Source organism: Rhinolophus hipposideros (genome assembly GCF_964194185.1).
Source record: "Rhinolophus hipposideros genome assembly, chromosome: 2".
NCBI classification, from domain to species: domain Eukaryota; kingdom Metazoa; phylum Chordata; class Mammalia; order Chiroptera; family Rhinolophidae; genus Rhinolophus; species Rhinolophus hipposideros.
Window position 1 is genome coordinate 103307201 of NC_138048.1, and position 14937 is coordinate 103322137.

The following is a 14937-nucleotide window of genomic DNA, read 5'->3' on the forward strand; positions in this document are numbered from 1 at the left end:
GCCGTCATAATCAGCTTCGACCACAGATTTCAGAACCCCACTCAAGCCTTTATGGTGCCTCTAAGCCACAAACTGTACTGTGACATGCATAGTATGTCAGGACTAAATGAAGGAGCCTTTCCACTTCCAATCCATTGACAAGAATGCCTTAACAGCCTATTCTATAGCTTTGTAGGGCAGAAATACTTTTGAAAGGTATGATAAGTTTTCTGTACCTCATATCCTCTTCTAATATCCTGTCATTAAATATCATAAAAAGAAACAAGTCGGGCCGGCCGGTTAGCTCAGTTGGATGGAGCACGGTGCTGGTAGCACCAAGGCTGCCGGTTTGATCCTCACATGGGCCACTGTGAACTGCGCCCTCCTTAACAAAACAAAAAAAAGTATTTTTATAAATAAATATGCAAATAAGAACCACATGCCCTTACTTAATCGAGATCATGGTTTTTCCCCACGGAACGTAAGAATTACACTAGCATGAATTTCCTATCACTTACCTCTAATTGTAGTTTTCTCACTAAATGGAATTTATTTCCTGTTTATTCTAGACATGCAGAGCAGTTCTTTAAAACTGTTCTCAAGTTTTGAACAAAAAGCCATGCTGCTTAAGCGCCAGGCTTTTGCTGTCTTCAGTGGCGAACTTGACCAATACCACCTGTACCTTCCTGTGATACAAGGTAAGAAGGCCAGCCCTCCCTCACCCCCAGCCCAGCTCCCCGCCAGCCAGACCCACGAGTGGCTCAGATAGGCTGGCTGCTCCAGTGGCCCACAGCGTGTTTTTGCAGAATGGTCGAGGGTTAAAAGGAATGTTCAGCAGGGGATATTGTAGAAGTTTGGAAATATATTGGTAAATCTGACACTTTATATTAAAATCAATGGTTATAATGCTCTTAGTCTTTGTTAGGTAGTTGTTTAAAGTCTGACGGTACTTTCTCAGCACTGTCTTTCACTGGATTCCTCCTGCAGTCAAGATACTTCGAGTTTACAGTACGAACTGAGGCCAGTGAAGGGGCAAGATTTTAGAGAAGTACCTAATTTTTCTGTAATAGTTTTCTGTCTTCTTCATACCCACTGTATTGTTTGTCGGTCTCAAAAATGAATTATTGTGGATATTATGCGTGATTTTGAAGGGTTTTTTTCCTCCTTATAAAATGTTGATGTGGCTAAATGGACATTCTGTTTTAATTCACCCTCCTGTAAGATATGAAAGAATTCTCAAATAGGGGAATGTGTTTTCCTTAAGACTCATGGCCTACATGGAATCAAATGAAATTCATACAATTCCTGAAGGAGTCTTTTGTTTACTATTATGAAGAATAGTGTAAAAAACAGTTTTACAAATATTAGAATTATGATGTAAATTCTTGGGGGGGCAAATTTATTCACCTATAATTTACATAAAGTAAAAGTTACCCTTTGGTTATACAGTTCTATGAATTTTTCTATACATATGTAGTCATGGAACCACCACCAGTCAAGATACAGAATATTTGTATCATCCCAGAAAGTTCCCTCGAGCCCCTTAGAAGTCATCCCCTCCCCTTACCCCCAGCCTCTGGCTGCCACTGAACTGCTTTTTCTTTATATAGTCGTCTTTTCCAGAATGTTATAGTGCATAAGCCTGTGAGTCTGGCTTCTCTGACTTGGCATAATGTTTTGGGGAGTTATCCATTCTATTGCATTCATCAGTAGCTATCCCTTTTTACTGCCGAATAATATTCCATTCTGTGATTTGTTAACTAGTTCACCAATGGAAGGGCACTCCAGTTGTTTCCAGGTAGAATGTAATATAAACACCTGTCAGCTCACAAAGCCTGTGCTCTTCTGAAAGTCATCTTGATGACCCTTGGTAATAGTACTAATTGCAGCCCCCCTCCCTACCTGATAGACTGTTTGAACGGCTTAATTGTTTTAGTTCAAAACATTAACGGCTTCCACAGTACTTAATGTGACATTTAATATTTGCAATGATAAAATACTTTTATACTTCAGCTGACATAATTTCAACATGCAAAGCACAGGAGATTTTCACATCATAATGTCTTGACTTCTTTAGATATAAGAAAGCAGGTACTGATGCATGCTTTCTTGAATTACTGAGAGGAGGCTGATTCGATCAGGTGGTGACCAGGAATGCCAGGAGAGGTGATGACAGCCCTCTAAAGACTGGCTGAAAGCAGAGTGAAAGCTGACCTTTGTTGCATTCCTACAAAATGTGGAGGGAGGAAGCGCCACCGGAGCGCCACGTTTCTCCTCTAGTTCACATGCAGCGCCTCTGACGGTGCTTTAGGCACCTGGCCACTGGACAGTGGTCCAAAAGTGCTGCGTGAAGTCCATTTCCTCAGCAGAGGCAAGAGGAGGAACGTACAACAGAGGCGTGTTGGGCAGAGCGTACCTTGCGACCGTTTCAGTGCCTTGTCACTCTGAGAGCAAATACCTGCTCCTTCTGTCCTCCATCTCCCTTCACACACTCCCGTCAGATTTGGGGTGAGGCCCAGAATGCTAACAAGACAGTATGAGGTGTTCAGAACAGACAGCAGCCTTTCTCAGACGGGGGTGGGGAAGTTGACCATTGCAGGATTTAAACATCTAACAATTGTGAGCAATCATGCCTCTGCGAGGGAGAGAGAAATAGGGCAGTGTAGTATTATATACGTTATCTAGTATATTTACACATATAACAAATGTATTTATGTCTGCGTGTATTGTGTGTGTGTGTGTAATATAAAGTCAGCATAATGCTGATTGAAATAGGTGGTTTGGGGCTCGTAGGGAAGGAGGAATTTCTCTTAACTATATAGGATAGCTCAAGTGCTATATTTCTAAAAATATTGTATGTTTAAAAATGAACATTTGTACCCCCTTTCATTTTTTATGAACTGACAGTTTATAAAGCACTTTCCTGTATATTGTCATTGTCCCCAGGACCATGACAGGCCCAGCCTCCATGAGGTCCTGGGGATAGGATTCAGACCGTCCTCTGCCAGAGTCCTGGGACACTTGACTGGTCCACGTGCAGCAATGACGCCCAAATCGAGGGAGTAGATGCATTCAGAAACTTCACAGTTGTCCATTGTGGTAAATAGTGTAGGCCTAATCAGAAGAGGCAGGAACAGGGAATTTCTAACATGTCCCCTCTGGGAGACACTCTGGGGTCCTTTCATGCTGATTTATGGCACCATCTGAAAGAGGTGGGTGAGCATGGGGCAGGGAACTCAGCAGTTCCATACATCTTGCCTCAGAGTGATATAAATTTTACATTGGTCACAAAGAAGCTGTAAATAAGCCCAAAGCAATTATTTAAAAGGTGGGGGCAAGGGGCGGCCAGATGGCTCAGTTGGTTAGAGCGTGAGCTCTCAACAAGGTTGCCGGTTTGATCCCCACATGGGATGGTGGGCTGTGCCCCCTGCAACTGAGATTGAAAATAGCTACTGGACCTGGAGCTGAGCTGTGCCCTCCACAACTAGATTGAAGGACAATGACTTGGAGCTGATGGGCCCTGGAGAAACACACTGTTCTCCAATATTCCCCAGTAAAAAATTTAAAAAAATAAAATAAAATAAAAGGTGGAGGCAAAACGCTGCTTTGTGTAAAATGAGGAGGAGGAGGGGCATCACTCCCCACCCCCACAAAGACCCCTGACTGAGTATCAGAAAGATCTAGAGGCAACACGGTCCCCTGTGAGCTGGATGAGTCTGGCTCCCCAGGTCCACTGGAGTTTCCCATCTCTTAAGCTTCTTCATTGACCTGTACCTATCAGCTCTATTTTTCCACCAGGACACTAATGCTCAGAGGTTAGCACCTGCCTAAACTTGTGTCGCCACTGACGGGCAAACCCTGGACTGAAATCCGAGCCCTTTGTCTCCCAGCCACAGGCTGTGGTCCTCAGTAGGTACCCTTGGCGGTGGGGTACTGCTCTACTGTCACAGGTGGGTTTAAACGAGGCCCTGCTGTGCAAGGTGTGCAAGGACCCGGGCTCGAGCCTTTCTCCAGCGCTCTGCTCACAAGGACTCCTTAAGCATGTAAAGGGTACCACTTGGCTAAGAAAGGAATATTAGAGATTGAAGAAAATTCAGGATTCTAAATAGATCATCTTGGCTAAAGAAGAAGCTCACGACTTGAGCTTTTATTTGGAGCACCTCTATGCAATATGCCCTGTGTGTACAGAAAAAACACTTTTTAAAAAATGCTTCCTATTTCAAAGTAAATTAAGACTCTCAAGAAGTTATACAAATGACACCCTATGTTCCTGGGTGCTGTTCGTCCAGCTTCCCTGGGATGACATCTCACATAAGCATAGTACAGCGTCAAAACTGGGAGATGGACGTGGGAAGATGTCACTGTAACTCACCTGGAGATTTGCTCAGATTTCGCTAGTTTTTACCTGCGTTCTTTGTGTGTACATTTGTGTGTGTGCATTGCTGTATGAAGATATCCCGTATACAAATTCCTGTAGCCAGCACCACACCCAGGATACAGAACTCGTCTATCACCACGAAACAACTCCTCTCATCACAGCCTTTATAGTCACACCCTCCTCCCAGACCGAACCCCTGACAACCACTGATCGGTTCTCCCTCATTTTAGTATTGTCATCTGGAGAATGTTACATAAAAGGAATCATGCAGCATGTAACCTTTTGAGATGAGCTTTTTTCACTTGAGTCCATCCAAAGGACTCAAGTGGGGGGCAGGTACATCCCTGGGTATACCAAGAGTCTGGTCTTTTTTAATGGGTAATTAATGTTCCATTTTATGGATGTACCACATCCGTAAGTTCGTTTATCCATTTACCTGATGGACATTTGGGTTGTTTGCAGTTTTGGTTTGTTAAACAAATGAAGGCTCTATGATAAACATTCACATACAGGTCTTTGTGTGGACATAGTTGTCATTTCTCTAGGATGAATACACAAGGGTGCGATTACTGGTCCTACTGTAAATGTATGTTTAACTTTATAAGAAACCGCCAAACTGTTTCCTAGATTGGGTGTACCATTTCACATTCCCATTTAAACAATAATTCAAATGTCGTCATGGGGTCTGTAGACACATCCTTTGTTTCATTCCTGACTAATTTGTGCCTTCTGTTTTTTTCTTTGTCAATCTTACTAGAAATTTATCAATTGTATTGTTCTTTTCAAGTAACCAGATTTTAGTTTGATATTTCTCTATATTATTGTTTTCAATTTTTCTTGTTTCCTTCTTTGTACTCGCTTTCATGTTCTTTTCTTAGTCTCTTGAGGTAGAGATTTAGGTTGTAGATTTGAGCCTTTTCTTCTTTTATAATATAAGTATTTAGTGCTGTTGATTTCCCTCTCAGAAATACTTTAACTGTATCCCACAAAATCTAATATGTTGCATTTTCATGCATTTCTTTGTATTTATTTCCTTTGAGACTTCCTCTTTAGCCCATATCCTATTTAGAAGTTTGTTTTTCCAAGTGTTTGGTGGATTTTCCTATTATCTTTCTGTTATTAATTTTTCAGTTTGAGTCCATAAGGTCAAAGAACATTCCCTGTGGAATTTAGGTTTATCAAAGTTTGTTTTATGACCCATGATAGACTGTCTTGGTGAATGTTCTGTGAGCACTTAATGAGTATATATTCTGCTGCTGTGGGTGAAGTGTCCTATAAATGTTGATTAGATCCTCTTAGTTGATGGTACCACTCAGCTCGTCTGTGGCCTTACTGACATTTTCCCTAGGAGTTCTGTCAGTTATGGGATAGGGATGTTGAAGGTCCCAGCTGTACTCGTCTGTACCTATTCTCCTTTAAGCGCTGGCAGTTCTGACTTAATGTAATTCACACCTCTGTTGTCCGGTGCATTTAAGATTGTTATATATTCTTGTTGAATTGACCTTTTTGCCACCCGGTAATGTCCCTCTTTGACCCTGGTACTTTTCTTTGCTCTGCAGTCCATTCTGTCTTACATTAACAGAGCCACTGCAGCTTCTTAAAACATTTGCATAGTGTATCTTTTTCCATCCTTGTACCTTTAACCTACTTATATTATTGTATTTGAAGTGAGTTTTGTGTAAGATAGTATATAATTAGATCATTTTATTTTAATCCAGAGATTTAATGTGCTTATTGGAGTGTTAGGATTTATTATGCCATTTTACTTTTCTGTTGGTTCCTTGTTTTTTATTCCTCTTTCCCCTTTCCTATTTTCCTGAGATTACGTGAATATTTTTTAGTATTCCATTTTGATGTATTTAAAGGTTTGGGTTTTTAAAAAATATTTATTTATATAGCTTTTTGTAGTGGTTACTCTAGCTAGGGATTGCGAATGTGTAACATATACATACTTACTGCGGTCTACTAGTATCAGTGTTTTCCAACCACTAAGGACGCTTTTCTCTTCCGCCCTGTGATATAGTTGTCTTAAATATTGCCTTTACATACAGGAGACAATGACCCACGTTTTTCTTTTAACTGTCCAACGTAATTTAAAAACTCAAAAGGAAGGAATATTATTTTTACTCACGTATTTACCCTTTCTCTTTCATCATTTCTTTTTTTGTGAAGGACATCAGTTAGCTGTGCTTTAAATGCACATCTGTTGGCAACAAATTTTCTTAGTTTTCCTTCACTGAGACTGTTTTTCACCTTGTTTTGGTTTGGTTCGTTTTTTTTCTTTTTTTTCACCTTCGTTCTGGAAGAATATTTTGATTGGAGATAGAATTCTGGGCTCAAGTTCTTTTTTTCGTCACTTGAAAAATGTGCCACTTCTTTTGGACTCCATGGTTTCTGATGAGAAACATGCTATCATTTGAATTATTGTTCTCTTTTAGGTACTGTGTCATTTCCCTTTGTTATCAAGATTTTTTTCTCTGTTTAGTGAATGAATGCATGAATATGTAAGTCAAAATAGTATTCCAGATATCAGATGGGTGCTAGACTTATCAGAGTGATCACTTCATAAGTTATATAAATGTCTAATCACTATATTGTATACCTGAGACTAATATAACATTGTATGTCAACTGTAATTGAAAAATAAAATGAAAAATAAAAATAATTTATGAATAAAATAAATAATAGTGTTCCAGGAAAAAACATTAAAAAAAAAAAAAAGATTTTTTTCTCTGTTTTTCATTTTTAGAAGTTTGATAATGTGACTGATTGTGGGTGTCTTTGGTTTTAGCCTCTTTAGAGTTCACTCAGCTTCTTATATCTGTAGATTTATGTCTATCCCCAAATTCAGAAAATTTAGGGGCATTATTTTTTCAAATATTTTTCCAAGTTATACTTTTTTTCCCTCTCCTGGGACTCCAGTGACACAAATATTAGCGCTTTTGTTGTTCCACTGTATTCTGAAACTGTTCATTTTTTTTCAGTCTCTTTTCTCTGCTTTGTTCAGTTTCTATTCATTCTGTTTTCAGTTTCCCTCTTTCCTCTGTCATCTCCATTCTGCTCTTGAGCTCATCTGAACTTTTTTCTTTTTCAGTGATTGTATTTTTTAGTTCTAAAATTTCCATTTGGCTCTTTTTGGTATCTTGTATTTCTTTGCTGAGACTTTCTATTTTTTCCTTTGTTTCAAATGTCCATAATTGATTATTAGAGTATTTTTAGACAGCAGCTTTAAAATCCTTTTCCAGTAATTCCAACCTTCATATTATCCCTGCATTTGTGTCTTTTGGTTTATCTTTTCACATTCAGGTTGAGACTTTTGGCATTCCAGGTTAGTCTTCTCAGATGGCCAAGCCAGAAAAAAATTAAAAGATTAAATTAAAATACCCAGGGAGCTCACCTCCAGATCATTCCTTAAGTTCCAGGGTTCCTAGCCAGTCATGTTATTTTTCCTTCACCTTTCAGCTTCCTGATAGTTGGTTTATATATTTTGTTGATTTTTTTTTTATTTCAGTTAGAGATATAGGATGTAATATACTTACTCCATCTTGTCTAGAACCAGAAGCAGAAACGGCTTTTTAAAAATGCCAGTTTGTTTGTCAAGTGTCTGAGCTATGCATGATCCTTCGTCTGGTCAGAGTACTTGTAAAAGCAAGAAGTAAAAACCCACTTAAGCTAGCTCAAGTACAGAGACACTTATTACTCATGTGCTACAGCAAATCTTAACTAGCATGACTGCAGCTCAGCTGTTTGCTATAGCAATTTATTGTGTGCCCCAGAAACCTTAAATTATGGGGGGAGAAAATCACACTCTATGATGATTTCAGTAGAGAAGTAGAGAAGACTTAGGGGCTACAGAGTTTAACTCGCAACTTTTATTTTGCCTGCAGGAGTTCAAGTTTTTGTCATGGCTATCATATCTAAACTTGATTGAATTAAATCTATTTTATTCACTCACTCTACCTCCTACTTCTCACCGCCAAAGTGTAGTGGCATGTACCAGCCAACCTCTGTGATCTTATGGTTTTATCACTCACCAGGGAGTGTCTTTGGTTTCTGTGTCTCATGTTTCATATTCTTAGAAGAAAACGTAAGTGGTCATTATCATGCAGTGGATTTCTGGCTTGAGTCAGAAGTTCATGCCTTTTTACTCCGCTGTGGCCAAGAAATGAGAGCCACTGGATTCACTTCCTTTAGCAGAGGGCATGTACAAAAAGGAGGGCTGGGGGTGGGCCTCTCCCAACACCCATTCCTTATACCTGGTTGTTGTCAACTGTCAAAGAAATTACAAATTTTTTTTTTTTGGTTTAATGAGAAACCCCAAACTGCATATTTGTGTGACGTCTTTAAAATCTTCTTTTCTTAGAACGCCTGACAGACAACCTCAGAGTTGGACAGACATCCATGGTTGCTGCTCAGATGTTTCTTTTCTTCAGAGTTTTGCTGCTAAGAATATCTCCCCAACATTTGACTTCATTGTGGCCAATAATGGTCTCTGAATTAGTAAGTACAACTATTTCACCCTTGAAAGCAAAGTTGGAGCTTTTAAAAATGCTTGTTCAGGAATAATGTACTATTTCGTATACAGTCATGCGTTGCTTAACACTGGGGCTACATTCTGAGAAATGTGTTGTTGTGCGAACGTCATAGAGAGGACTTACACAAACCTAGACGGCATAGCCTACTACTGCACACCTTGGCTGTGTGGTACAGCCCATGGCTCCTAGGCTACAAGCTTGTACAGCCCGTCACTGTACAAAACACGAGGTGAAATCAAGCACAAGGGAAAATGATGCAACCAAGAGACTCGGTAAGCACGTGATATATGAGGAGGCCGCTGCCAGCATGACCGGCAGACTGTTCTACAACAAACTTTTTTTCATAAGTAGAAAGAGTACACTCGAAAATAACAAGAAGTATAGTAAAGAAAATGCATAAACCAGCAACATAGTTGTTCATTATCATTATCAAGTATTATGTGCTGTGCATAATTGTATGTGCCATGCTTTTATACAACTGGCAGCACAGGTTAGTTTGCACCATTATCATCACAAACACATTGTGCTACGATGTTACGATGGCTGTGAAGTCACTAAGCGATAGGAATTTTTCAGCTCCATTATAATCATATGGGATCGCTGTTGTATATGCAGTCCATCGTTGACCCAAAGGTCATCATAGGGCACAACTGAATATCTCATTTTATCTGCAAAATTTTCAATCACAGAGTGAGCTCTTGGTTAAATAGACAATATTTTATCTTATCCTATAATCATACTTGATCTCTCAAATGTCAGTTACTCCAATTTATTTGTACTGTTTGATATTATTTGCTATTTTTCAGCAGTTTTTTCCCCCAGTTTTATTGAGATGTAATTGGTTTAACAGCAGTGCATAAGTTTAAGGTGTACAACGTAATAATTTGATTTAAATATATTGTGAAATGATTACTACAATAGTTTTATTAACATCCATCATCTCATATAGATACAAAAAGAAAAGAAAAAAATGGTTTTCCTCATGATAAGAGCTCTTAGGATTTACAGTCTTAACAATTTTCATATATACCATATAGCAGTGTTAATTTTGTAAGTTACATCTGTCAACCTAAGAAATGTCCAATCCTATGGACATTTTTTTATGAGTTTATTTGAGCCAAACTGACGACATAAGCTGGGGAGCAAGATCTCAAATGCTCCACAGAATAGCAGTTTTGCAGCTTCTTTTTTGCATTTGAAATTAAGGAGGGAACATAAGGAAGATGACTGGGAAGTAGGAGAAAGCAAGGTGGGGGTTGGGTTACAGAAAATTAACAAGATTCTGGGCTCTTTTGAAGGTGATCATGCTTATTTCGAAGGTGTGTTAACCTAGATGCACAGAAACAATGGACAAGGCTGCTTAAGGCAAAGATAAGCCTTTTAGTAAAGAAGTTGTATGTCTGGGGCATTACCCACCATGGCCTGCCCAGTTAGGCATATATGATCAGAGGATACTTTCCATAGAACCCCTTTTTCATCCCCACATCCCTAGTACTTAATTATCTTAAAACTGCAAATTTTTACTTTTTGACCACCTTCATCCACTTTCCCCTCCCCCAGCATCCCCTCACCTCCCTACCCACCCCACCTCTGGTAACCACAAACCTGATCTTTTTTATGTCTGGTTTGTTTTTGTTTATTTTGTTTTATTTTGATTTCATGTAAGTGAGATCATAAAGTATTTGTGTGACTTATTTCACTTAGCATAATACTTTCAAGTTTCATCCACATTGTCACAAATGGCAGGATTTCCTCCTTTTTATGGCTGAGTAATATTCCATTGTGTACATATACAAGATTTTCTTAATCCATTCATCTGTTGATGGATGCTTAGATTTTTTTTCATGTCTTGGTCATTGTAAACAATGCTGCTATGAACCCGGGGTGCAGATACCTTTTCAATAATAGTGTTTCATTTCCTTCAGATATACAGTTGACCCTTGAACAACATGGGAGTTAGGGGCACTGACCACCTGCACAGTCCAAAATTCACACGTAACTTAAGTTAGCCCTCCACATACAGATTCCCAGCTGAGAATCGAAAATGCAGTTAGTTGACCCTTAAATATCACAGGTTAGAACTGCATGGGTCCACTTTTACTCAGATCCGTATTATTCAAGGGTCAAGTATACAATCATGTACCGCATAATGATATTTTGGTCAACTACAAATGGCATCATACCATGTTTCCCCAAAAATAAGACTTAGCGAGACAATCAGCTCTAATGCATCTTTTGGAGCAAAATTAATATAAGACCTGGCCTTATTTTACTATAATATTAACATAAGACTGGGAATATAAAATACAATATAATATAATATGATATAATATAATTAGTATAATATACCAGTTAGAGGTTACCCTTTATAAAAGATATTTACATTTGTAAAGGAAATCTCAGTTTGTAAGGGAGTCTCCCTCCCTGTACCAGGAAGAGGTGAACAACCCTATCTCTAGAAACTCTTATCAATGCAGAAGATAACCAAGTTGGTACTTCACAATCAGCTCCAGGGAAGTTGTACTAAAATGGAAGGTTGTTATAAGAAAAGAAGGGTGGGACAAGGAAGCTATTAGCAAAAGAAAGAATTCGAAGACATAGAATGGGAAGGGTTTTATCATGCAGATTACCTCTTTTTCCGGGAAATGTAGTGGGCCCTTGTGACAGATTACTCCATTGGTGTTGATTAGAAAATTCCGTACTGTTTGTTTAAGATTATGTTCCTGATAAAGGTTGAAACTGCAGTTAGCGCAGGTGTTCATCTAGGTTTGGTGCCATGGACTTTAGCACGAATGACGCCATCTTTGTCCTGTAGTTTTCTCCTTAACAGCAAGTTGTCTTTTCATTTTGTTGATTGTTTCTTTCACTTTATGTGCTATTTTTTCACGGACATACACATTTTAAACATTAAGCTAGTTTTAATCTCTCTCAAATGATAACGTGAGTTCACGTTTTCTTTTTAAGATTCAGACATTCATACAGCTTGAAGAAGACCTGAAAGAGGATGATGAATCATTGAGGTAAGTAGTACAAGCATCTGTGCACATATGTGACAGTTATTAGTGGGCATCACTTTATGATGTAGGGCTATCTCATGGTAAATACTATTTTCTTGAAGTTCTTGGGAAGGGACCAGCTATTTTGATCATTTCTTAAAAAGAAAAACTTTCTTATGAACATTGCATAGGCAAATGGACTACAGCAGATGTGGATGAATCTATAACAAGAGTTTCTTTGCAAATTTATAGAAGCAGCAACAAAATCAACAGAATGAAAGGTTCAGTTGCTGATGGAAATGGGCCCTTGATGGGGGAGATTGCCCAGAGTGAACTCATCTTATATTTATCAGCTTGCAAATTCTTGGACACAGCACTTTCTTTTCCACCTGACAAGATGCCATTATTTCAAATGTAAGTCAGATAAGATCATGTGTCTTCTTTGAAGTAGAGACTTTTCTCATGAGCACTTTCACTTTTCTTTCCTGTACAGTCTGTGAGAAGCCAGTATGGGTATTAGTGGCTGATAAGCCTGCTTAGAACACCAAGTTTCAGGTTACTTGCAACATCTGTGGTTTCATGAATTTGGCTCACAGTAGTATTTACGGGTGCATGAGCGTGTGTGCGTGTGTGCACCTGTGTGTGTGTATGTGTGTGTGTGTGTGTGTGTGTGTACATGTTTAGGTGGGTTCTGCTACTGGATATTTCTAAAACACTCACTGGTGGTCCGCACTGCATTTGTGTAGATTTTTTTTATCTGTTTGTTTTGTTTTGTTTTTACTTGGGGAATTATTGGGGAACAGTGTTTTTTTTTCCAGGATGTCAAGTCATTTTTCAATCCAGTTGTGGGGGGCACAGCTCAGCTCCAAGTCAATTCGTTGGTGTTTTTGTGTTTTTTTCAATCTAGTTGTAGAGGGTGCAGCTCCCTGGCCCATGTGGGAATCGAACCGCAACCTTGTTAAGAGCTTGCTCTCTAACCAACTGAGCCATCGGCCGCCCTGTCTTTGTTTTTAAATACATAGAACATACCATCTCAATTCACTTTGCCCCTGTTGGCTTACATTTCCTGTAGGCTTAACACAGCTGCTCATATGTTTAATTTCATGCCTGGTCCCACATGCCACTTCTCTCTGTCCCACTTCACTAAAGAGAATAATCATGTAGAAATATTTGTGGTTAAAATGTTGGTTCTCTGGAGTGGCCAATTAGCTCAGTTGGTTAGAGCGCGGTGTTCTTAACAACAGGGTTTCCAGTCCGATCCCCACCTGGGCCACTGTGAGCTGCGCCCTCCACAACTAGATTGAAACAACTACTTGACTTGGAGCAGATGGGTCCTGCAAAAACACACATAAATAAATAAAAGTTTAAAAAAACACAAAGCAGGTTCTCCTTAAATGCATATTACTAAAGGAAAGAAGCCAATCTGAAATGGCTGTATACTGTCTGATTCCAACTCTGACATTCTGGAAAAGGCAAAACTATGAAGACAGTAAAAAGATCAGTGGTTGCCAGGGTTTGGGGTGCGGGGAGGCAGGGCACAGAGGACATTTAGGGCAGCGAGACTACAGACTACACTATATAATACTATCGTGATTGGACGTGTCATTGTAAATTAGTCCAAACGCATGGAATGTGCAACACCGAGCAAGAGTGAACCCTGAGATAAGCTGTGGACGCCGGGTGATGATGACGCATCAGTGTAGATTCGTCGCTGTAACAAGCGCACGATTCTGTGAAGGTACTAAAAGCCATTGAATTGTACGCTTTCAACAGGTGAATTGTATGGCATGTGAAGACAACTGTAACAATCTTTTTTAAGTGGCCTCTGAGCCAGCATGTCTGACCTTGGCTTTTCTTCCTCCAGTTATAGGTGGGCATTTGTGCCAGAAGTGGACACAGAGGGCCCTGCCTTCCTATCAGATGTAGAGGAAAATCATCAAGAATGCAAACCCCACACTGTTAGGATTCTAGACCTCCTAAAATTAAAATACGGGGTAAGTGTTTTTCTTTTTAAAATTTATATTCGTGGAAGAGGGGAGAAAGGCTAAGCAATAAGTGAAGTATTTTAACATGCCACTTGATTTTAATGACTTTGAATTTTCAAAATCTCTCTTATCTGAGGGTTCAAACTTGGAGATGATCATAAATTCCACCTTTATTTTCTCATTTACATGTCACCTTCTCATCCCAGTTGCTAAGGGGTGAACACAGTCCTGGATAAGTCACGTAGAAGTAGTTTATTACTAGGTCGGTGCAAAAGTAATTGCAAAAACCACATTACTTTGGCACCCACCTAATACTTCGAGCAAGGGCCTGTTGGAGGAATGACAGGGCCCTCCAGTGGGGGTGAGCTTTGGGTGAAACCCTGGCAGAAAATGTCAGTTGAAGACCTAGCAATTGAGTTGATGCCATCTTTAGGGCTGATCATGAATTTGTATAAAGAACCCACCTGATGATTTGCCATCTGCTCGAACTCACTTACCTCTCTAACCCTTAGCAAAGCCATTATCATTTGTAATGGGTTTTTTTTGTTGTTGTTTTTTTTTTGCAGGAAATTGGCTTTGATGAGGTCACCCTGAAGAGCGAATTCCCTCTTCTGCGCCAACATTCTGTTTCCAGCATTAGGCAATTGATGCCATTCTTTAAGACTCTAAACTGTGCTTTCAAAACCCAAAATACACTGCCTGCTGACACCCAGGACCCTCCATTCTTAGAGTTTCCTGTCACAGATAGCTCCAGGGTCTTGAAACAACTAGAGGAATGTGTTGAATATGACTTTTTGGAACATCTGGAATGTTAACCTTATAAGACAATTTATTTAATCCATTCACTGATACTTCAGCAGAAACTGGGGTATATTCTAAACAAGAAGGAAGCGAGGATAGTGCTTTTGAAAACAAGTGTATTTCAATTTTGAAAGTAGATTTCAGATAACTTTCTGTTCAGATAACAAAACACACCTCCCTAAATGTCTTGTAATATATTTGGACCTGATTGTATGTTTCTTCCTCAATTTATGTAAAGAAAATAAAGTTAATATATCATCTAA

General features: G+C 39.3%; 1 protein-coding gene across 4 annotated transcripts in view; it reads left to right on the forward strand.

The window, feature by feature from the left end:
* DOP1B (DOP1 leucine zipper like protein B) overlaps positions 1-14937 on the forward strand; it is a 94439-nt gene extending 79502 nt beyond the window's left edge. For all 4 annotated transcript variants that reach the window (XM_081028578.1, XM_081028580.1, XM_081028579.1 and 1 more), the window contains exons 32-37: positions 549-677; positions 8721-8857; positions 11857-11912; positions 12141-12302; positions 13753-13882; positions 14440-14937. In XM_081028578.1, coding sequence (XP_080884704.1) covers positions 549-677; positions 8721-8857; positions 11857-11912; positions 12141-12302; positions 13753-13882; positions 14440-14688 — 863 coding nt within the window. In that variant the 3' untranslated portion in view covers positions 14689-14937. The remainder of the gene's footprint in view (positions 1-548; positions 678-8720; positions 8858-11856; positions 11913-12140; positions 12303-13752; positions 13883-14439) is intronic.